General features: G+C 38.4%; 1 protein-coding gene across 1 annotated transcript in view; it reads left to right on the plus strand.

Moving 5' to 3' along the window:
• LOC146001373 (uncharacterized) overlaps nt 1-26,036 on the plus strand; it is a 248,135-nt gene that overhangs the window by 148,532 nt on the left and 73,567 nt on the right. Inside the window, exon 5 of the mRNA XM_083138688.1 lies at nt 8,636-8,828. Within this exon, the coding sequence (XP_082994814.1) occupies nt 8,636-8,828 (193 nt within the window). The remainder of the gene's footprint in view (nt 1-8,635; nt 8,829-26,036) is intronic.

Raw genomic sequence — 26,036 nt, forward strand, 5'->3', positions numbered from 1 at the left:
ACTTCTGATTTATCTCCTACATGAACATTTAAAAGGTCATTAAAATAGTTCTTCCATCTATTTAGAATATCGCTTGGGTCAGCTAGAAAATCACCGTCTTTATCTTTTATCAAGTTTACTTTAGGTTGCCACCCCTTTCTAAACTCATTTACACCTTTATATAAATCTCTGATATTTTTATTTTTGCTGTTTGTTTCAATTTCACTAATTTTGCATTTCAAGTAATCTCTTTTTTTACTTCTAAACGTGCGGTTAACTTCTCGCTTTATTCTATTATAATTGTTTAGATTTGTATCATCAGAGTTATTTAACCACCTAAGTATAGCCTGATTTCTTATTTCTATTAGATTATGACATTCATTATCAAATCATGGCTTACTTTTTCTCGGTTTATGGTATCCTATACTTTCTTTAGCTGCTGATTCTATTGCATTACGTATGTGCTCCCAATTCTTATTTACGTCTGTTTCATTTATATTTTCATAATCATTTAAATCCTGCAAAACATCAAATCTATTTGACAGTTTAATTTGGTAATCTTTCTTAATTCTTTCATCAGTAAACTTTCCTGTATTAAATTTTATAACTTTTAGATTTTGTTGCTTATGATTTATCACTGAGAGTCTTTCTCTTAATTTAGCAATTACTAAATAATGGCCACTGGCACAGTCAGCACCTCAACGTGTACGAACGTCAATTATACTAGTATGCCTTCTCTTATCAATGAGAATATGATCTATCTGATTATGAGTTTTACCATCTGGAGAAGACCAGGTATATTTATGGATACCTTTATGTTTAAAAGTGGTACTTTTCACAATCAAATTCTTTGAGGTTGCAAAAGTAATCAATCTTATACCATTATCATTACTTATTTCATGAAGACTTTCTTCACCAATCGTGGGTTTAAATGTCTCTTCTTTGCCAATCTGTGCATTACAGTCACCTAACAGAACTTTCATATCATACTGAGAAAATTTATCAAAGACCTCTTCTAACTCTGTATAAAAATCATCTTTAGTATTATCATCTTTATCTTCCGTTGGTGCATGTATGTTTATTAAAATAATTTTACACCACCTACCCTGTAAAACTACATATGATATCCCATCATTAATAAATTCTACTGTTTTAAGAGCCGAGATAATTCTATTATTTATGAAGAAGCCTGCTCCAAAATTATGATTTTCAGTACCACCATAGAAAAAAGTATAATTTTTAGTTTTACAATTCCCCTCTGCACTGTAAAAACAAAATGTCCAGAAACAGCAATATAAGGCCATGGATGTTCCCAAGGTAAAATATTCCGGAGGTAAAATAGTCTCCCGTTCGGATCTCCGGGTGGGGACTACTTTGGGAGGTCCCTGGACTAAGGATAAGATCTACATTAGGAATAAGGATATTAAATTAGGCACCTGGAATGTTCTGAGCCTTTAACGGCCTGGGGCATTTCAGTGTACAGTTAATGAGATAGTTAAGTATAAATTAGATGTAGTATCTGTCCAGGAAGTTAGGTGGCCAGGAGAAGTGGTTTTGTCCTAAGGGATTTAATTGCACATTGCACCTACGCCCTTCGGTTTTTCAATGGTTGGGTATATACATGTACTCTTCGCAACATCTTATTTGACCGCCCCGAAAGAATTCTAAGTCCCGAAATCGTAAACTTAGCAACATTGCACTTCGGCTCCAGGTGAGAGTAGCCAACTTTGAGTAGGTCCTTCCACTAGACGAAAAACGCTGCGGTGATAAGTTTCCAATTAAACACTTTCCATGATCTTAGAAACTATAAACCGCTATTATAATACACAATCAAACAGAAATAATAAATAGGAAAAATAACCTTGAGGGATATTTAAGATTCTGCTTGCTCGATTTGAAATTTGGGGGGTTTGAAACACCGAATAGATTTTTTTACCACCTGGAGGTAATTGCCATCAAGTTTGTGCAGAAAGAAGCTAATTTGTGAGGAGTTTATGCGACATTTTATTTACAATACCTTGCATAATATCGAACAGTTCTCAAAAAAATATATTTTACACGACTTGTCGAGAAAATGTGCTTGAAACACAGGAAGGTGGGAATCTTCATAAACGTCAACATGTTTTTAAGGGCGTTATGTCATTAAGTTAATGTAGTGTAATTGGTTAGGCGCTGCTTTTCTTATTTTTCATCAAGCGTGAAAGGTCGTGGGTTCAAATCCCACCTTCTCCTCTTTTTTTTTGTTTGCTGAACAGAGACCGTTGATATTAGAATATTTAAAAAATGAATTCGATGCACACTTGAGGGACGTCCCTTCTGCGCATATTTCCCCATAGAAGATCCAGATTTCCAGTATTTAAAGTTAAAACTTTTCTTTTTAGTTATTGTTCATATGTTGTGTTAACACACACATCATGATTAATTCACAAATCACATATATGTATTCAGGATGCAAAATGTAATGTTATTTAAGTTATGTATTGTTTGTTCTTCACTGACACCTAAAATATTGATTATTTGATTTCGATATACTAAAAAAAGATATACAGTTATGTTAAGTAGTGATGTACTGCAGTACTGTAACGAAGGAGAGCGTTTAATGAGTTCAAATTGCTAAGATTGGTAATTTTATGTCCGTTCCTTAGTAATGACTGTTGTCAATCCCCTCACCACCATCTTACCATGCGTCTAAAACTAATAGTAAATCGCTAATTAACATAAGTAAATTGTTATTGCGACGAAGGCCGATTCGATAAGAAACTACTAATAAGTATTTATATAGTGAGTGACAAACAAAAAATTCAAAACCTCATAATGATCGTTAATTCCTCACTGCTTCGTATCTAAAATGTTTGTCTTCTTTGAACAGAAAGTACGAGTATCAGATCTAACAAACTTTCCCCACTAACTTTGCCATATTCGAAACCACCATTGCAGACGTAGCTCTACGTAACTTGATTCTGCGCATTCCACGTGGCATGTGACTTCCTCCTATCATCGAAATAACTTCCTCTTACTATTTCCTTTCCTCTCGTGAAATACAGAGACCAATGTTCACTTCTTAGCATGGTGGATAAACTTTACATCCAACGATTAACTCCTGATAAAAATCCTGCGTAGGTTGAGAATCGAACCTACGACCTCCCTCGTGAGAATCAAGCACGCTACCTTTCCTTCAGGTAGGTCATGTTATGATTAGCTAGCAGTTTGAAGAAACCAATTCACACATAATATCATGTCTATAATTTCCTCATGGCAATATGATGAACATGTCTATTGGTGTTTTGTCATATTTTGTAAATTGTGTAAAAATTCCGTGTTTTCAACAAGCAATCGTTTAGTTACGAAGTATTTTGTTGTTTGTTTAAAGTAGGAACAGGAGAGCGAAATGGAGTCATTTGAACTAGAACCGGTTGCCAAGAAACTTCAGCTTTTTTTTCCAAAGACTGGAAAGAAAAGAGAGGAAAGGGATATTCAACGTATGAAATATAAAATATGTGTGAAATTGAAACAATGGAAACCTTTCAAGATAATACTAGCGAACTTCAAACTATGAAAATCATATTTTCGTAGTGGAAAACTGCAAGTCATTTTCGAAACATGAACTTCATTCTTTCTGTATTATAAAGTGGAGATATGGGACGATACAATCCCTCAGCAAGAAAAAATGATAAGTAAGCTGCCTCCAACTTTTTCAATGGTCATAATTAGTAATTAGGATCCGGAAGTTGATGAAAAATCAAATCTTTTTTCTGACCCTTAAAAACAATGCTAAACCTGATATCATGTCCGTTTGCCTTCAGTTAGAGCCTGAAAACACTTTCTATTTTACATTGTTTTGCATTTTTCGGCCTTTTTTGGCTTTTTGGTTATTTGTCAGTATTTTCAACAGATTTTTTTGCATTTTTAATTATTTTTGAGGTTTATTTTTGTCTTCCCCTGTTGTTTCGTGCATTTTAAATGCATTTACTAGTAAAACTTACATATTTAGATTTCTTGACATGGTCCTTTTAGCAAATTCACCATGAATCGAAAATACGGTCAATGGAAAAGCATAATGTTATTCTTAACTGCAATGTTTGGCAAAGGATTAAAATACTTTGTGTGAAGACTACTTTGAGGTTCTTTTTCTGGACACTATTATCGCTTTAATCTGTAGTTTTAAAGTAAAATTAGTCACAATATTAAATGCAATTACACTCTGGTGTACGAGAAGCAGAACTGTATTTTCGGATGCTGGCCGACTACAGTATTGTAGAAGGCCCACTCTGAAAGGAGATTAATTGGTTGATTTGGTGTTTTAAGTCAACTTTTTGCACAGTAAGACTAATCGGGACTGGACCTACAGTTTAAAGTGGAATCCGAACCACTATGTACTTCCACCGGAAAGTAGATGAATGATTTATGAGGAAAAACCTTGAGGTATATTTTATATAACCTCGAAGTAAACAAAGAAATCTACATTATCACTTAGTTGCTCTTTTCCTCTTTGCTTCAGTAGTTTCAACCACAAAACAACGGGCTTCATCGACTTATTAAATTACTTCATCTCTTGTAATTTATGACAAAGCATTTCCGGATGCAGAAAGATGCGATGTAAAGTCTGAGGTGGGTATTTTCAAACGTTGAATATAGCATAATATTTGTGGTTGTATCGTTTAAAATCCGACATATATTTTAGATCCGCAGTGAAGAGCACAAACAAAGAATATGGTATCTGTGTGTGTGTGTGTTTAAACAGGAATCCGAACCACTGTCAATCAACTTCATTGTTTGTAAACGTCGTCCTAGTTGGTACAATGTACTCTTCATTGCCTGTAAGGTTCCATTTCCACTACGCAGCACAGTACGATTACACTGTGTACTGATTGTATCCATCCTGTTTGATTACAACGCCACCTCTCGGAAATATTATGTTTTGTAAACAAAGATCAAACTTCGGACAGCGCAAGGAGTAAAGCACTGGGTCTTTACAAAATGCAATCAATGACTACTTGTAACCACATATTCGCACACATTATTAGACCAACTAGGACGACGTTTACAAACAATGAAGACAGTGGCGGCTTGTAATCAAACATTCGCGATTATCTCGAAAACGGCTCGTTTGCAGAAACATGTTTACTGAGACTTTTTAGCTTCTATTATCGTGTACTTTCACCTGTGTCAGTTTGCGCTATTTCTTATGAGACACCATGTATTTAAAATATATATATATATATATATATATATATATATATATATATATATATATATATATATAATAACAGGCCTGTCTGCATAATTCCACTATATTTCTGCTGACAAACCTTCTTGTTAATGACATATTCAAGAGCGATCCGGCTGACCACCGGAGCGGAGTGATTAGGACATCGCGCTACGACACCAGGAGTCCCGGGTTCAAATCCCAGCCTGAATGTTTGTGAGAGTCCATTCATCATTTTCATCATATCATTACCCATCCTCATGTTTGCAAATTAGCCAACAGTGGCACAAGAAGCGAAGCAAAATAAAGCAAATCAATCAATCAGTCAAGGGGCATCCACACTATAGATCCGCCCCTGCCTCGCTCCGTAACACATGTAGCCATCTTCTTCCATCCTGACACTTGCATGGAAGCAGGGACTATTTTCTCCAAGATGGACGCCTACGCGATCCCTTCAGCCCCGGAGAAAAGTGGAGCGGAGACCAAAGAGCTTGTATCAGACCTTGACGAGGTCTGTAAACATTGGCCGCAAGAAATGGGGGGAGGCATCAGTCACCAGTCAAGTGGTAAGTGCTAAGGGGGAGGGAATTACTTTTCCAGAAACCACTGGATTCCGAGGAAACTTCCAGCAGGAGAAAATTGCGACTGGAGGGAAAGATAGCGAAGCGAAGTAGAAAGCGAGTTCTTCTGGAAACACTTCATGGATTCGGATTTCGAACCTTTTTTTTTCGTCTCTTTTTTCTTTCCGGTTGTTGACCGTTGGGAAATGCAGTAAGGAAGTTATTTTCTCTTCTAGCAATTGGCTAAACTTGATGCTGAATTCTTACACGTCCTAAACACTTTAAGAAACGTTTCCTTAGACTTAGTGTAACGTCACCTGTGTATTTTATTGTTTTGGATTTATTTTTGGAGCAGAAAAGTAAAAATCGTCCACAAGAAGATTTTTCTAGAAGATAAGTGGGGGAAGTAACAAAAATATGAATGGAAAGAAAGAGGTGACACAAGGGAAGAGTAAAGAGAGATAGAGAAACAAGAAATAAAGGTATAGAAAGAGAGAAAACATACGAAAAGGGAAAAGAGGGAAACAAAAAGAAAGATTGGGAAAGAGAGAGAGGAAAAGATACACAGAAACAACAAGGGAAAAATAGAGGAAGGGGAAAAGAAAGATTGAGAAGCAACAAGAGAGAAGGAAAATAGGGAGCAAAATGGAAGCAGAGATAAGAAAACAACAAATAAAAGGGAAAGAGAGATATATTGAAAGAGGAAAAAGAGAAACAGAGAAACAATAAAAATGAAAAGGAAAGAAAGAGAGAAACAGAGGAAGAGGAAAAGAGATATAGGGAATCAACAAGAAAGGAAGGGAAAGAAACGGGAAAAAATGAAAGAAAGAATACCATGTGAAGAAGGAGAGAGAGACCACAAGAATGAAAGAGAGTGAAAGAGAAAGAAATGAGAGAAAGGGAAACAGGAAAGAAGTAAAATCATATGAAGAAGGAAAGTTAGAAAGAGATACAAGAAGTGAGAAAGGGAAAAAGGGAAATGAAGAGAAAGAAACAGAGGAAGAGGAAAAGAGAGTTAGAAAAACAACAAGAAAGAAAGGAAAGGAAGAGAAAGAAACAGAGGAAGAGGAAAAGAGTGATAGAGAAACAAGAAAGAACTGGAATGTTAGAGAAACAGATGAAGAGAAAATAGAGTGAAACAACAATAAATGAAGGTAAAGAAACAGAGAAACAGGAGAACGAAAGAAAGTAATAGAGGAGAAAAGAGGAAACGGGAAAATGAATAGAGAAAGAAATACACAAAATTAGAAGACAAGAGCACAACAAGAAAATTAGAGAAGGGAGAATGAGAGATGTCCACTGAAGATGATGTTGGTTCTATTGGAATTCCTTACGGACAAAGTCAAGTTTGTGATACGCACCCTTCAATACGAGAGACTCAAGTTTCTAATGGACTCTTTTTCATTAAAGCCCAGTGGAAAGACCTGCGAATTTCATCCTGGGACGGTTTTCAGGCAAAGTTTCCAATTTACGGTCGACAGTGCTATTGAAGGGAGCTTCGAATCACGGCCGAATTCTAGATCGAAATTAAGTTTCCAAAGTTCTGCTCTTAATGACTCCACTGCTGCAAGTGAGGGAACTGTTGCCATGGTGATGTATCAGGGCGGGTGAACATTTAAAGTAACGAGTACGATTGGATGTGTGAGACAATTTTTATGCACGGATTCACTCATGATGTGCAATGTTTTAGCTTCAAGGTCACTAAGAACGAGATAAAGGTATTCACATAAGTTCGATTTGGTTTATTTTATTTCACTTTTCGCTAATAGAGAAGGCAAGAATGAGTGAGGATATGATGAAATTGATGAATGAACATTCATAAAGAACACACATGCCTTCGCCACGGAGGTCGATCTTAAGCTCTGTTATGTGCCATGAAGGTGCATAGGGGGTATGTGTGTGCGGTTGTGTCCTAATTGCGAATACATGAAAGTGAGAAATAATTCCATGTCCTAATTGTGAGCACATGAAAGTGAGAAATAATTCCATGTCCTAATTGCGAGCACCTGAAAGTGAGAAATAATTCCATGTCCTAATTCCGATCACATGAAAGTGAGAAATAATTCCATGTCCTAATTGCGAGCACATGAAAGTGAGAAATAATTCCACGTCCTAAATGCGAACACGTGAAAGTGAGATATATTTCCATGTCCTAATTACGAACACACGAAAGTGAGAAATAAATTCATGTTCTAATTGCGAGCACATGAAAGTGAGAAATAATTCCACGTCCTAATAACGAACACATGAAAGTAAGAAATAATTCCATGTTCTAAATGATTGATTGATTGATTGACTTGCTTTATTTTACTTCGCTTTTTGGCTAATTTGCGAAGATGGGGGTGAGTCATTATATGATTAAATTGATGACTGGACACTCGCAAATATCCAGACCAGGGACCCCTGGCGTCGTAGCACGATGTACTAACCAAGAATATTTTCAGGTATTGTTAGTATTTAGGACTGTTCGCAATTAGTACACATTGTGTGCGACTACACTGGAGGTGGTGCCATGAGTATTACGCTTCTGTTGCCTTTTTGCACCCATGTGCTCACAGAACTTGAAATGCATCATAAAGTTAATGTAAACAAGAAATTGGTTAATGTAAACAAAATCACGTGACAGCTGAAAAATATTTAATGTATTGATCGTACATGTGAAGCTCATAATACGAAATCCCACAATTTAAAAGTGGCAGCTACCTTGAGTGGTATGGTTTTACAGCATGCTACTATACCTGCACAGCTGCCGATTTCTCACAAGCCACGTGCACTTGCTTACATTGGCTTCTTTCTTACATTAGACAGAGAATAGGTTTTATCTTGCAATTGCACTAGCCTAGATTTAATACACTATTTTTATTTTAACACGCTGATTCTTTCTTTTCAGATTGAAAGTTACTGCACCACTTACAATCCAGATGCCTTCGTTGTAGTTTACTCCATCACCGACAGAGAGAGCTTCGATCGAGCAGAAGATATGCTTACGTTCTTGTGGAAGGGGGACTACATGTCGGCGAGAGCGATTATTCTCGTAGGGAACAAGACGGACCTCGAGAGGTCGAGAGCCATAACCACTGCAGGTAAATTGTTATCCAAGCCTATTTTATACTCCAGAAAAAAGAAAGTAAGACCAACGATGTGCAATTTTTAAAGATAGAAATCGGAGTAGAACATACCGTGAAGCCCTAGGCGAGATTAGAATGCGGGAATCCCATCCGTTCTTTACATTTGAAATCTCAATGTGAATCGATACATCTTTAGCAAAAAATACAGGGTGTCCACCTTGAGTTCCAACATTTTAAACAAATATAATGGAAAGAGAAATTTGATACCATCATTACCATGAAAATTATAATGTAACTCGCAAAGTTTTCAGTGTAACTCACAAAACTGACAAAATTCAGTTCAATGCATTTGGACATGACAACGACAACCTGTGCATTCTTGTTTGGAATCGCCATTTTAGAGACAATTCATTGTTTTAGCGCCACTGTGGTTGTAGCGCGAACTACAACATTAGCACGTAAAACAAAATCACAACAGTATGACCTGAAATGAAAATGAAATAAACTTTCAAAATGTTGGAGTCTCACGGTGGACACGCTGTATACATGCAAACACACAAGAAATACAATAAGATTAATACATATAACTATAAATAACCCGTGGCTCGACAGCCCTTGAAGGGCCTAGGCCGATCTCCTGACTGCCAGGCTCCCTCCCACAATCCTACCCAGAGGTGTGGAGATCTTCAACCTGTGACGTGGGGTCAGCACGTCGAACCTCCAGCAGTTCTAGGAGTGTATGGCATCTCTTATGCGAATGAGTCCAGTATGTCGTTAATTCTTGTAGCGTACACTCTGTCTTTGACATACACCCTTAAGAAACTAACTAATTAACTAACTCTCTAGCCTTCTTAAACCCGAAGATTCATGGCTGCAGCAACACAGGCCTTCCATCTTTCCCTATCTTGAGCAAGTTCTATATACTCTTTTCCATCCCTACCGATTTCCCTTAGGTCCATCTCAACGTTGTCCCTCCATCTTCGTCTTCGCCTTCCTACAGGTCTCTTACCATCAGGTTTCCCAACAAGAATCCTGTAAACTCCTCTTTCCTCTCCCATTCGTGCCACATGGTCTGCCCACCTAAGTCTTCTTGATTTAATTATTCTAATAATATCTGGACATGAATACAAATTATGTAGTTCTAAATTATGTAACCTTCTCCACTCACTTGTCTCCTCATCCCTTTTAGGTCCAAAGATTTTCCTAAGGATCTTATTTTCAAATACTCTCAATTTATGTTCCTCTTTCAATGTAAGGGACCAAGTTTCACATCCATATAATACTACAGGCAAAATTACTGTTTTGTATATTTTAACTTTTAGTTTCTTAGATATTAAACGAGAAGACAAAAGTTTATGAAGAGAGAAGTAACATGCATTTCCTGAATTAAGCCTACTTTTTATTTCCTCTTCAATATAATTTTCATTTGTTAATATTACTCCTAAGTATTTGAATTTGGAAACTGGTTCAAACGAGTTGTTATCAATAATCAGACGAAATCTAAATGGATTGTTTCTGCATACCACCAGACAACTGTGCATGCTTGTTTGGAATCGCCATTATAGAAACAATTTATTGTTTCAGCGCCACTGTGGTTCTAGCGCGAACTACCTTAGCACGTAAACTTTTTCAATTTCAATGAAAAAGAAATAACCTTTCAAAATGTTGGAATCTCACCGTGGACACGCTGTATTATCAAATTTAAATAATAATAATAATTGCTGATTAAAACGGTATTGAATAATATCACTTACCATTTTCCTGGAGCTGAATTCACTAACGAACTCTGTATAGTCCAGAGTTGAGTGTATAATCTCTATGAATTGTTTTCCTAGTTCTGGCAACCATTCCTGGAAAAGCTGCTACTATTCTTCTATTTTCAGTGTTCATTGTTGCCTAGTGCAAGAATAAACGCTCTTTTCTGAGTTTCGTTAAAACGCAAAACACGAATACCAACAATCACAGATTCGATACAACGAGAAATTCTATTGTCCATTGTTTATTCATAGCTGCGTGGTTTCTAAAATCAGAGGAATACTGACTGGTTTATTTTAAATCCTTAATATTTGAAGCATTCATTCAAATTGTAGCGTTTAACTAGAATTTAAAGCCGGATAGAAACAGATTGTTAGCCTTTTCGATCATTTTTTTCACTTCCATTTTTTTGTACAAGTTCCATTGTCCACGAGGACCCAGGCTGTCGCCCACCTTACCCACCCCTTGCTACGCCTCTGTAGAAATTATAAGATCAAGTTATAAGTCACAAGAAATGAAAAAGAAAGTAATGTAAAATAATAGAACGAGACAAAGGTAAGATAAGAGTAAACTTTGGAAAGTAAAGAATTCCAGTGTCGAAAGATCAAATGTGAAATAATTTTAGATGGTAATATAACATCCTATAGGACATAAATGAAATGTCTCGCAGTAAAGGAAAAGTAGGCAGAACCCAATCAATATCATGTTATACGTCATATTAACACAATTACATGCACTTTCAGACTTCGAAAGAGAGAGTTTCTCATTTATTGGCGCGCAGAAAGAGAATTTATGTATGCGAGTAGTGTTGAGAGACATCTATTGTCCGAGTTGAAAAGAGAGAAGGCGTTCGTCATTTTGCGCCACAAGAGTATACAGTGAACCAAGAAAAGAACTGTATTCCTAATTAAAAAGCTTCGCCTTGCAACGAATATTAATTACAAGGCCTCTTTGTTCTGGTTCAATAATTACTTTGTAGATTGTCTCGGGGAAAGAGGTTGAAGAGATAAAAATAGCTATGTAATGAGAACCGTTTGCATCTCTGATTCAAAGCAGTGTACAATATCCGTTCTCAAGTATGCTTTCTTTATTGCATAACTGACACTTCTTGTCTGATTTCCTAGGCAATTAATATAGAGCTATCAAAGCTAGTTTTCAAACAAGACTTACCTACCACCATTGCAAAACATTCTTCTTGTATTAGAGCACTTGTAAAGACAACTATATTATATAAAAATGTTCCAATATCTTTACAAAGTATTATTTTGGGGACGCGGAAATATGGATTTCTATCTTCCAAGCATTTGTAGTGGTGCATGAACGAGGGAGTTAGAGGGGATATTGCCTAATTGATTTGGGTTATTTCGTTTTTATGCCACTTTTGGCTAATTGCAAAGATGATTTGGATTAAATTGATATGGTGTTTTAAGTCCACTTTATGCACAGTAAGGCTAATCGGGGCTGGACCTACAGTTTAAAGTGGGATCCGAACCACTATGTGCCTCACCGGGTATCGAACCCGGGACCCCTTGATTACAAGGCGAGGACAAATTGCAAAGATGAAGATGAGTAATTGAAGACTAAAATTGGTAAACGCTATAAGTGCCACAATGATTCAAACACGGTTTTCCACGTTAAACTGTGAAATGTGCATGCTTTATAATGTGGTAAACGTGAAATCTGGCTGTTAGCCCTCTAAGTTATTCAAAGAACGTGTAAAGAGGTCACTAGTGTGCACGTTCTTACGGGCTGATGTGCGAAACGATTAGATTTCCCAAAACTTTCTCTTTTGGCACTTACAACGTTTACCACTTTTAAACCTCAATTATACATGAAATTGATGAAAGGACACTCATAAAAGACACCAATGCCCAGGCCAGGAATAGAACCCAGAACCCGGATCGTTTACCTTTGCCGACCTTTGCGGCGGAGTGGTTAGCACAGCACGCTACGACGCCAGGGTCCCGGGTTCGAATCCCCCCTGGGACTTCTAAGCGTCCCTTCATCAATTTCATCATATAATATTTCATCCTCATCTTCGCGATTAGCCAAAAGTGATAGTAATGCGAATTTTTTAAAAAAAATCAAATCCACTTCTCTGGTATTGAGATATTTTATTTTACTCTGAAGGAGGTTTCAACCTCGAACCCTTGGATTAATATTCCGGCGTGATAACCACAATCTCGCGTGACCCCCTAGAGGTCATCGTTTCATTGGATTGGCAATGAAAATGTCCTGGGCTGGAATTCCATTCAGGGTGACGTAGGTGAAGTGAAATGTCCTCCTGAAGGCGAGAGAACAAATGATCTCACGAAATATGATTTGATTTTTGTTATTTAGCGTCGTTTTTCTGCCAATTTAGGCTAATTGCGACGATAAGGATGGTTGAATGAAATTGATAAAAGATCACCCGCAAAGAAGACCCATGCCCAAGCCGGGATTCGAACCCGGGACGCCTTCGCCACAGAGGTCAGCTCTCACGAAATGTGTTAGAAGGAGGTTGTTAAGGGAGGCAGAGAGAGAGAGAGAGAGAGAGAGAAAGAAATCGGAGAGAGGGTTGACCGGTATTCCATAGGGAAAACCCTAAAGAAAAAGAAGGAGAGAAGGAGAAATAAGGAGACAAGATAAGAGAGAAAGCGAGGGAGAGAGGCACACACGATTACTATACTCTAACCCAGGAATCTCTAGAGCAAGGAAACGAAAACAATTCCTTTGCCCAATTAGGGACTCTAGGGAAACCGTCCAATGATCGTGCTAGAGGCGAAGAGAGTGAAAGGAGGGGAAAACACAGCCGCAGCTACCAGGCGTTAGCAACATCACACAGTACTTTGCTTCACTCACTCGCTTCCTCCCTTTCCGTACCGTTATGCGCGTCCGTGTTCCACAGACTCTTGTGACGTAGTAGATCTGTCTTCCTTCTAGTCTTTCTCTGTACCCTCTTCCTGTTACCCCATCCCATCTCGTAGCAAAAATTATAGCATGACAATCCAAGTCAGCTGATAAATATAACGACATTGTCTCTAACAATCATACAATTGTTAGTTGTTTCGTTATTTATTTTACTAGAACTGCTTATTGAGTTGGTGTTTTAAGTCCACTTTATGCACAGTAAGGCTAATTGCGACTGGACCTACAGTTTAAATTGGTATCCGAATCACTATGTGCCTCCACCAGGTATCGAAGCCGGGACCTCTTGATTTCAAGGCGACGACGCTACCACTGCGCCATCTGGAAGGCCACTACTAGTACTATAGATAGTGTTACTATCGTGTATATGGACTCAGGGGCAGGGCGACGTTCTGAACTCAACATGTTATATTATCAATCCTGTCTATGCCTAAGGCGTCATACTTTTGAAACGGGCGCAGGTTCGAGTCTCCTGGGTAAGCCTGATATGAGGCCGGTGGAAATTGAGGAAATTGGGGAGTTACGAATGAGTAGCGTAACCCGGTCATCAAAAGCCTACGACAACGACTTGTGGTTCGTCGTGCTGACCACGTGTCACCTCTGCTGAGGGGAATGAGGTCGGCAGTCGGTAGGCCTTGACCCTGTAGGGCTGTTGCTTCACTGTTATGTCTTGTCAACGTCACGACAAGGTAACGTGTTTATCCGCATCGAACTTTGAAACCGTCCAATCATGAGATGACTACGGTGTTCAATTACAATATAAAATTTCTTAACCGCTGTGAAGATTAAAGCCTTCATCTTCCTCGATCATTTTTTCCTGTTTCAGTTTTGAAGGACGGTTGTTGGTTTCTCTCTTACGCCCTAAGGAAAATAGATAGAACGTGAAGACAATCGAATTAGTCTTTCAGAATCGAAAATAGATGTTATTCCATGAAACAAATACTGACAGGGAAACACGAATCAAACGTTTCCGTAAATACAGGAAAAGGGGAGAAACTGTTACATTGTGTTAACAATATGGCCGCCATCTTAACGTCCGCCATCTTGGAGTCAACTACATGTTCTTTTAACGAAAAGGTGGTCATGTGATATATCAAAGTGGGCTAGAATTTTACAATGAAGACATTGTTTCTGTTAATTTCAACCTAACTGCAACCGCTGCGGTGCTAAAAGTATATTACCCATGGTCCTTAAGTGTAGAAACACACATCCAATACGAACAGGGAAACACATTTTTTATTTTTGTTACTTAGCATCTCTTTTCTTCCACTTTTGGTTAATCGCGACGATGAGTGTGAGTGATGACATGATGAAATTGAGGAAAGGACACACAAAGAACATCCATACTCAGGCCGGAATTCGAACCCGGGACGTCTGGTGTACTAACCACTCGGCCACCACAGAGGTCGATAGGGAAACACGAGCCGAATGTATCGATACATGTTGTTGGGGCATCTTAAAGTACAGTACGTCAGTTTGGATTCAGAATCATATCTTAAAATAGAAAAGCGGTCACGGGACATCAAAGTGGGCTAGAGAAATACGTTAGATTTCTTTTCTTGCGTACTCTCTGTATGGGCACCGGAAATTCAAGTATACATGGGTAGCATTCTTGCCTTTGGTGGTAGTAGTTGTGGGTTCGATCCCGGTAGAAACTGAGACTTTCAGCGTGAGCCCAGCATCGTGAATTCAAATGAAGAGCTACTTGAAAAGCTGCCATTGAAGGAGGAGCACATTTTCCATTATGCTTCCAAAAATTCCATAATTACTAACAAATGTAAGGAACATTATTATCACAATGTAAATTAAAATGACGAATACTAAATAGAAATATAACGAGTGAACTCAACGGTATAATAGAGCATCGAAATATCACAAGTAGTTATTCAGTGTTGATAAAATAGAAAACAATAGTTTTTATTTACATTTGATTGTAGCAGAAGACGAACTAAATTGATTATATTGTCGTTTTTAATTGTCCGTTCTAACGCCGCATGTTATAACCATATGCAAGGTCTTTGAGTGCAAAAAAGAGAAATGTTAGTTATTTTGCCACCAGATGGCTTTGATGGCCCTTCAGGCATGTTGTTAAATAAACCTCTTGACTATCAAGCCTTTTATGTACAATTTCTCTAAACCTATAATTTTGCGGCTTAAGCCTTCCACTGCCTTTTTTAGTGAATATGTCTGCTAGGTTAATGTACCGACTTTAGTTGCAAGCCTCGTGTCCTAATTAAGGACAATATTTCTTAGTGAATAATTTTAAAGGACGTGGAATAAGAAGCTGGTCATAATGGTTAGACGTATGTGAACATGCTGCGATCTGGAAACAGAAAAGAGTGATGTAATACACAGAGCGTCTCATTCGAAATTTCTCAATTTTACTTTGTTACTTCTGGTATGCTAATGTTCTTGGAGTTCCAAAATCTCCATATTTATTGAGAAGACACTATGCTTCACAGTGCCTTTTTTGCATTAGTTTTAAGCAATAACAACTAAATCTCGGTGGTTTATATACAGGGAATGTGCCCTGTATATCGTAACGATCCGTAGTATCTTTTAATTATTATGGATAACGAACTCCAACTTCCAGTCATTCAACCATCGTTTTCCAATCAGGAAATATTCAGAAACATCACAGGAATGCAGTGTCAGACAGCACTGAAGCTCTTCCTGGTCATCAGCTGTAAACAGACGAAATCCAGGAAGATGCTACAGGCCTGACTGTGCATTTGTTTATTAAATTGAATTGCAATAAATGTCTGGGGGGCAGAGAGTTCGGGGTCAGTTCTAATTCAGTTATGGAGGAGCAAGTTACGATTGAATAGAGAGAGAGGAGGAGGTTCTAGGGAGAGCGTGTTAACGCTAGTCGCAAGTCAGACACTACGTACAGTCACAGGCATAACCTCTCACGGCAGATCTTCAGTTGCAGTACAGAGACAGGTATATCCTTACATTACCCATGCTGATCCAATCTTTAGGGGTGTGAAACTCAAGTGTCATGTGTTGCCATTCAAGTGTGTAAATTTAGTACCTCTAGCGCCTTACCATCAAGCTCACCACGAGCAGAGAGTGCTTTACCATCAAGGATGAATGATGATTAGTGAGCTACATTCCCAAAAGATCCCACATACCTAAGGGTATGAGACGATATATTGTAGCAAAATTGACATTTAGTGTACGGATGCTTACATTGATTTCTTGGCTTCACAATCAGCAAGGATATCGAATGACAAAGACAAACATCTAAACTCGGAGAATTTTGAGGTGAACACCCTGTATATTGTGTAGAAAAATCGACATTTAGTGTAATGCTTATATTGGTTTCACAATCAGCAAAGGTCGAGAATAACGAAGACGAATATAATCGTTTCTCTGGATGTCTGTGGACCGGGCACGCTTTGAAAAACAATCTTTCCTAGAAGGACACATTTCTGAAGATACTTCGGGGGGAAATTACTCTTTGGAAAGAATATCTGGGTCAGACCTAGCAATATTTCTTGCCAGGGGACCTTGATTTGCTGCTTCGTTCCTGGTGCAATTGTTCTCTTCGGCGATTGGACGAAACCGCGGGATTGCAAATGGAATAGAAGAGGGAGGGATGCCCTAAATTGATCTCGTTTTGAGTGACTGCCCTGCCACTTAGCACGGCGCGACGAAGATCATTCATTTATCAATTTAATACAGCGTCTCTTTTCGCCGCAGCAACACGTAGCGACGGCAGCTGGGCGGGGAATTCTGGGAGGGAGAAAAAGTGCGAAAAAGAAATTGGCGGTTTCTAGGTTTTGGCGCTACTCCAGCGACCCATTGAACTCGAATTACAAGAGGCTGGATCAGCGGTTCTGTGCCTTGCGTGTTTAATCGGTTATTTGATGTTCTTGACTTCTCTTTCTAAGAGATTGTTGACCTCGTTATCTCTTTCTCTCTATCTCTCTCTTACCTTCCCTATCTCTCTCTGTCACTCTTTGTCTCTTTTCTTCCCCTCTTTCTTTTCCTCTCTCCTGGCTTTATCCTTGTTTCTTTCCCTCCTCTGTGTGTGTGTGTGTGTTTCTCTCTTTTTGTTTCTTCTCTCACTGTTCCTCTGTGTTTCTCTCTCTTTTGCGCCCTTTGTCCTTATCTGTACGTGTGTCTTTTGTATCTTTCTCCTTCCCCTTCTCCTTATCTTCCTCTGTCTCTCCCTCTCTCTGTATGTCTCTCTCTCTCCCTCTCTACTCTCCCTCTCTCCCTCTCTCTGTATGTCTCTATCTCTCCCTCTCTCCCCCTCTCCCCCTCCCTCCCCTTCTCTCTTCCTCTCTCTCTACCCCTCTCTTTCTATCTCTCTCACTGTTTTTATCTCTGTGTTTGTTTTTCTCTCTCTGCGTGTGAGTTCCTCTCAACCCCCTCTCTCTGTGTGTGCATTTCTCTCTTTCTCCATATCTCTCTCATTTCTTTTCTCTTTCTCTCCCCCTCTCAATCGTTTCTGTGTCTTTCCCCTTCTCTCTCTATGTGTATATTTGTCAATCTCCCCTTTCTTCCTCCACTTCCTCCTCTCTGAAATTCTCTCTTATATATATCTCTCTCTCCCGCTCTCTGTAAAGTAACATGCTGAAACTTTAGTCGGGATGAACCGTGAAAATAAAAATCCCGTGACTTTCAGCTATCAGCACTCCCTTCGTGATTAATTATTCGATCTTAATAATTTTGACGTTCATTTTGTTATTATTGCGTTTCGCGTTTCTTAATCGATATTCATTTCGATCTTATTTAAGTACAAACTTCATATATACATAGTTTCATCTTGCTCTTTTCCTGGTTTTACACCCAAAACACAACGTTAGTCCTTCCGAAGTCATTAAAATTTAGTTTTATATCTTATCCGTAATGGAAAGATTTTGTGTTATTGTGCATGACATTCCTTGCTTATTTCACGTTTCTCAACCCTAAGCATTCAGCGTTATTAGCTCGTAGTTCCTCACTATAGAATGACGTGTGTCACAAATGTTAAGTGTACAAAGGCAATATTGTTACATTTTAAAATCCTCTTTTTTTCTCAAAAACCTCTAAAAAACTTCCACTTAAAATTATGTGTTGTATTTGTGTATACATTTATGACATGTGTGATTAAATTATATTTTATAGTAAAGGTTAATATATAATGCTGTTAATAACCAAATTAGTTTTGTTAAATTTTGACACTTCAGTAGTGTAATCAGGCCGGTTCTGCAACAGAAAATGGAGCTCGGTGGAGCTCGGTGGGGCTCGCCAAACCTCAAAAACTCACTTTCTCTCCACGTTCCGCGCCTTATTTATTGCGCTGACGATGTTTCACAGCGTAGAAAACAGCACCAAAACATCAAAAACTCACTTTGATTATTTGGAGCTCACCGAAACCTCAAAAACTTATTTTTATTAATTGAGGTTCACCAAACCTTAAAAACTCTCATTTTCTCTCTATGATCAGCGCCTCATTTATTGCCCTGACACAACGTGATGAGTAAATAATGCAGTCTCTTATTCTTGAAGGATGAATGCACCTTATCGTAATTTTCCAAGCCCCGGTCAAATGTTTGTATATCGTGACCTTTGTAAACCTCTCTCTCGGGAACGATGTGCCACACACACGCGCGTGCACGCCTATATTGTGACGCAAACAAACAAACAAATAATATTTTTTTTAAGATTCCTGGCCCCCTAACCCCACTTCCGGTCGCCATTTTGGATTTCCGAACATAGGTTCTATTCATACTTTTTCTCACGTATAGGCGTACGTGATGAATCCGCAAACAGATTTTTCCTAAGTTTTACCGTTTCCAAGATAACCCCACTTCCGGTCGCCATTTTGGATTTCCGATCATAGCTTCTATTCATACTTTTTCTCACGTATAGGTGTACCTGATGAATCACCAAACAGATTTTTCCTAAGTCTTACCGTTTCCAAGATAACCCCACTTCCGGTCGCCATTTTGGATTTCCGAACATAGGTTCTATTCATATTTTACTTACATATAGGCGTATGTGACGAATCCGCAAACAGATTTTTTCTAAGTCTTACCGTTTCAAAGATAACCCCACTTCCGGTCGCCATTTTGGATTTCCGAGCATAGGTTCTATTCATATTTTACTTACATATAGGCGTACATGACGAATCCGCAAACAGATTTTTCCTAAGTCTCACCGTTTCCAAGATAACTAGTAGTGTAATCAGGCCGGTTCTGCGCCCTCTTGTGAGGAGCTGAAGTGAGGAGCTCGCCTTAATGGATTTCTATCGTAAGGCATGAGCTCTATTTGATGGCGCAGTGTTGCTAGCTTCTTACTCGAAAAAATCACCAAGGTTTTTGGGGTAACCTAACCTAAAACAAGGAGCTGGCAACCTTTTTCTCGCAGTGTTGCCAGCTTCTCACTCGAAAAAATCACCAAGGTTTTTGGTTTAACCTAACCTAAAGCAAGGGGCTGGCAATCTTGCTTGAGGCTTCTTAATGGTTTGCTCTTGTAAGGCATAAGCCTTATTTTCTCGCAGTATTACCAACATCTTACTCGAAAAAAATCACCAAGGTTTTTGGTCTAACGTAACCTAAAGCAAGAAGCTGGCAACCTTGCTTGAGGCTTGATTTACAGTGCATAAAGCAAGGTTGCCAACCTACTGGTACTTTTGCCATAGCCTTTTACAAAAAAGAGAGAGGAGAGGAGAGAGAGGGAAGAGTTAAACAGCCGACAGCCTACCTACAGCTTTTTTTTTGTCTAACCCAACCTAAAGCAAGGGGCTGGCAACCTTACTTAAGGTTTGCTTTACAGTGCATAAAGCAATTTTTGCCAACCTACATATACTAAACAAGGAAAGCGGGCACTGCCGTAAAAGAGAGAGATGGATGGATGGGAACACTACACGGGTTTAACGTCATCAAATAAAAATCGCCTTAATGGTTTTTTTCTTGTAAGGCATGATTTCTATTTTCTCGCAGTGTTACCAACTCCTACCTACACCTTTTTTTTTTTTAGTTGGCAAGGGCTAGAGAGAGAGAAAAACCTATAGCTGGGAACAGTAATGAGCGAATGTGCCATATCGTAATTTTTCAACTCTCGGGGGCCAATGTTTGTATATCGCGACCTTTGTAAACCTCTCTCTCTCGGGGGAACGATGTGCCACACACACACACGCACACACACACACACACACGCGCGCGCGCGCGTATGTATTGTAACGCAAACAAACAAACAAAATAATAATTGTTGTTTTTTTAGGATTCCTGGCCCCCTGGCGTGGTGCCCAACCAAAAAAGTAAAGGTTTTCCCGTACGGCCTTCGAACGTAAAATTGATTGACGTGGGGGGCGAATCTCTTCCGGAATGTTTTTCAATTCATACATCTGACCATACATGCTATTCATCATCAATTTAGCCGTGTTCTGTTTGACGTCTATTTCGAGCAGTTTGCCCGGCGGTAAAGTTTTATTGTTTTTTAAATTTTTTGATTTTTTTACGCAAGGCCATGATCTTACGGATGTACGTGACATTAAGCGTGTCTCGTGAAAAATACACGTGAAGATCAGCTTCCGTACAACCGGCTGGATTTGTAACGCCGCGATAAACATCAACTTCCGTACCGGGCAGAATGCCTGTTCCGGCGTGGAATTTGCGCCACTCCCAAGTTCACGTTGAAAGGGGAGAGGCCAGCTGCTACTTTGGCCATGCACATGCCCCTTAACTTGCCCCGTAGGACACGTTCTGTTCTCTTACGAGAATTAATATAGGTTGTCATAGAACCCTCCAATTCATGACTTAGGAGAAATCTGTTTGCTGATTCATCACGTACACCTATACGTGAGAAAAAATATGAATAGAACCTATGTTCGGAAATCCAAAATGGCGACCGGAAATGGGGTTATCTAGGAAACGGTAAGACTTAGCAAGAATCTGTTTGCAGATTCATCATGTACACCTATATGTGAGAAAAAGTATGAATAGAACCTATGCTCGGAAATCCAAAATGGCGACCGGAAGTGGCATTATCTTGGAAACGGTAAGACTTAAAAGAAATCTGTTTGCGGATTCATCACGTACGCCTATATGTGAGAAAAAGTATGAATAGAACCTATGCTCGGAAATCCAAAATGGCGACCGGAAGTGGGGTTATCTTGGAAACGGTAAGACTTAGGAGAAATCTGTTTGCAGATTCGTCACGTACGCCTATATGTGAGTAAAATATGAATAGAACCTATGCTCGGAAATTCAAAATGGCGACCGGAAGTGGGGTTATCTTGGAAACGGCAAGACTTAGGAGAAATCTGTTTGGTGATTCATCATGTACGCCTATACGTGAGAAAAAGTATGAATAGAACCTATGTTCGGAAATCCAAAATGGCGACCGGAAGTGGCGTTATCTTGGAAACGGTAAGACTTAGGAGAAATCTGTTTGCGGATTCGTCACGTACGCCTATATGTGAGAAAAAGTATGAATAGAACCTATGCTCGGAAATCCAAAATGGCGACCGGAAGTGGCGTTATCTTGGAAACGGTAAGACTTAGGAGAAATCTGTTTGCAGATTCGTCACGTACACCTATATGTGAGTAAAATATGAATAGAACCTATGCTCGGAAATCGAAAATAGCGACCGGAAGTGGGATTATCTTGGAAACAGTAAAACTTAGGAGAAATTTGTTTGCGGATTCATCACGTACGCCTATATGTGAGAAAAAGTATGAATAGAACCTATGCTCGGAAATCCAAAATGGCGACCGGAAGTGCCGTTATCTTGGAAACGGTAAAACTTAGGAGAAATCTGTTTGCAGATTCGTCACGTACGCCTATACGTGAGTAAAATATGAATATAACCTATGCTCGGAAATCGAAAATGGCGACCGGAAATAGGGTTATCTTGGAAACGGCAAGACTTAGGAGAAATCTGTTTGCGGATTCGTCACGTACACCTATACGTAAGTAAAAATATGAATAGAACCTATGTTCGGAAATTTGAACGAAGCGAACAGAGAGATCGAATACGACGTGGACGTAGGGGGCGGGTTCGTTCATCCTCACAGAGCGGACCTCTACCTTGAATTCGACGTGGTGAAGAAGGAAAGCGGATACGCGTTTCCCGCAGCAGCAAACTTGATACTTGTGGACAACTTTGTGCCTCACCTGTTCTCGCAGGTGGAGGTGAGGAAACACAACACCGTCATCGACAGAATAGATTATCCAGGCATCACGTCGACGGCGGCGGGAACGTTGAAATTATCCAAAACGGACGCAGCGTACTACCAGGCCGGGGGATTCGAAGCGGGAACCAAAATATCGACGAGAAGTCACACGGTGCTCTTTCCTATGCGTTTGCTTCCGGGATTCTTCTCGGGCTACAAGGAGATTATGTGGAAGAGAGGACTGAGAATCATGTTTCGAAGAGCTGCCAACAACAATGACGCACTGATGCACTGATGCGACGCAGTTCAACAACATACAGTTCGGCATGCCAGATTTCATCGTAGTGCTTTTTCAGACCGGGAGGGACAAAAATCAGGAAAAAGATTCCAGCAAGTTTGACGACTGCAAGATCAAGAACGTTTATCTGAAGAATGGACGCAACGAAGTGTTCCCGCACGAGAATTACAACCTCGACGTGACCAAAAACGATTACCTCAAACTTTACGAAGCGTTCTCGGCTTACAAACGCGTGACCGAGGGAAGCGTGGACATGTACTACACGCCCAGCGAATTCAAACCACGGAGACCCATGACCGTCATCAACACATCTAAGAGAAAGAAGGTTGTGGTCAACGATCGAACCAACATCAAGATCGTCTGCGAGTTTCACGATGCCTTGCCCGAGGATATCCTATGTAGTGGAACGTGGAGAGAAATCTTGGTGATTTTTTCGAGTAAGATGTTGGCAACTTAACAAACTAAAAATTATACTTTTTTCTATGGTGGTACTGAAAATCATAATTTTGGAACAGGCTTTTTCATAAATAATAGAATTATCTCAGCTCTTAAAACAATAGAATTTATTAATGATAGGATATCATATGCAGTTTTACAGGGTAGGTGGTGTAAAATTATTTTAATAAACATACATGCACCAACGGAAGATAAAGATGATAATACTAAAGATGATTTTTATACAGAGTTAGAACAGGTCTTTGATAAATTTTCTCAGTATGATATGAAAATTCTGTTAGGTGACTGTAATGCACAGATTGGCAAAGAAGAGACATTTAAACCCACGATTGGTAAAGAAAGTCTTCATGAATTAAGTAATGATAATGGTATAAGATTGATTACTTTTGCAACCTCAAAGAATTTAATTGTGAAAAGTACCACTTTTAAACATAAAGATATCCATAAATATACCTGGTCTTCTCCAGATGGTAAAACTCATAATCAGATAGATCATATTCTCATTGATAAGAGAAGGCATACTAGTATAATTGACGTTCGTACACATAGAGGTGCTGACTGTGCCAGTGACCATTATTTAGTAATTGCTAAATTAAGAGAAAGACTCTCAGTGATAAATCATAAGCAACAAAATCTAAAAGTTCTAAAATTTGATACAGGAAAGTTTACTGATGAAAGAATTAAGAAAGATTACCAAATTAAACTGTCAAATAGATTTGATGTTTTGCAGGATTTAAATGATGATGAAAATATAAATGAAACAGACGTAAATAAGAATTGGGAGCACATACGTAATGCAATAGAATCAGCAGCTAAAGAAAGTATAGGATACCATAAACCGAGAAAAAGTAAGCCATGGTTTGATAATGAATGTCATAATCTAATAGAAATAAGAAATCAGGCTAGACTTAGGTGGTTAAATAACTCTGATGATACAAATCTAAACAATTATAATAGAATAAAGCGAGAAGTTAACCGCACGTTTAGAAGTAAAAAAAGAGATTACTTGAAAAGCAAAATTAACGAAATTGAAACAAACAGCAAAAATAAAAATATCAGAGATTTATATAAAGGTGTAAATGAGTTTAGAAAGGGGTGGCAACCTAAAGTAAACTTGATAAAAGATAAAGACGGTGATTTTCTAGCTGACCCAAGCGATATTCTAAATAGATGGAAGAACTACTTTAATGACCTTTTAAATGTCCATGTAGGAGATAAATCAGAAGTGAATGAAGTACACACAGCAGAACCTTTAGTCCCAGAACCTAACTTGACTGAAGTTAAAGATGCTATTAAAAGGCTAAAGAATAACAAAGCACCTGGCATTGATTTAATACCAGCTGAGTTAATTAAATATGGTGGAAATTCATTAATTTGTCAAATTCATAAATTAATTTGTTTAATATGGAATAAAGAAGAAATCCCTCAACAGTGGAAAGAATCCATAATTGTTCCTGTGTTTAAAAAAGGTGATAAAATGAACTGCAATAATTACCGTGGAATTTCTCTACTCTCAACAACATATAAAATATTATCTAACATTCTTTTAACAAGACTAACCCCATATGCTAATGAAATTATAGGTGATTATCAATGTGGATTTAAACGCAACAGATCAACTACAGATCAAATTTTTCACATCAGACAGACACTTGAAAAAAAGTGGGAATATAATCAAAATGTCCATCAGCTATTCATTGATTTCAAAAAAGCATATGATTCGGTCAAAAGAGATAAATTATATAATATATTAGTAGAGTTTGGAATACCTAAGAAGCTTGTTAGTATGATAAAAATATGCACCAGTGAAACAGAAAGTAAAATTCGTGTGGGTATTAATATGTCTGACAAATTTACAATTCATGATGGGTTAAAACAAGGAGATGCATTATCTCCATTGCTCTTTAATTTTGCCTTAGAATATGCTGTAAGGAAGGTAAAAGAAACTAAAGAAGGACTAAAATTAAATGGTGTGACTCAGTTGTTAGCATATGCAGATGATGTAGACTTACTGGGGGATGATGTGAATACAATTAAGAATAATGCTAAAATATTTTTCAAAACTGCTAAAGAGATAGGTTTGGAAGTTAACAAAGAGAAAACTAAATATATGCTTACAGGCCGAAACCAAGTGTTAGGTAATAATCAAAATCTAATTATTGATAACAACTCGTTTGAACCAGTTTCCAAATTCAAATACTTAGGAGTAATATTAACAAATGAAAATTATATTAAAGAGGAAATAAAAAGTAGGCTTAATTCAGGAAATGCATGTTACTTCTCTCTTCATAAACTTTTGTCTTCTCGTTTAATATCTAAGAATCTAAAAGTTAAAATATACAAAACCGTAATTTTGCCTGTAGTATTATATGGGTGTGAAACTTGGTCCCTTACATTGAAAGAGGGACATAAATTGAGAGTATTTGAAAATAGGATCCTTAGGAAAATATTTGGACCTAAAAGGGATGAGGAGACAGGTGAGTGGAGAAGGTTACATAATTTAGAACTACATAATTTGTATTCATGTCCAGACATTATTAGAATAATTAAATCAAGAAGACTTAGGTGGGCAGGCCATGTGGCACGAATGGGAGAGGAAAGAGGAGTTTTCAGGATTCTTGTTGGGAAACCTGATGGTAAGAGACCAGTAGGAAGGCCAAGACGAAGATGGAGGGACAACGTCGAGATGGACCT

Source organism: Lepisma saccharinum, chromosome 17, assembly GCF_977018435.1.
Source record: "Lepisma saccharinum chromosome 17, izLepSacc3.1, whole genome shotgun sequence".
Lineage (NCBI taxonomy): Eukaryota > Metazoa > Arthropoda > Insecta > Zygentoma > Lepismatidae > Lepisma > Lepisma saccharinum.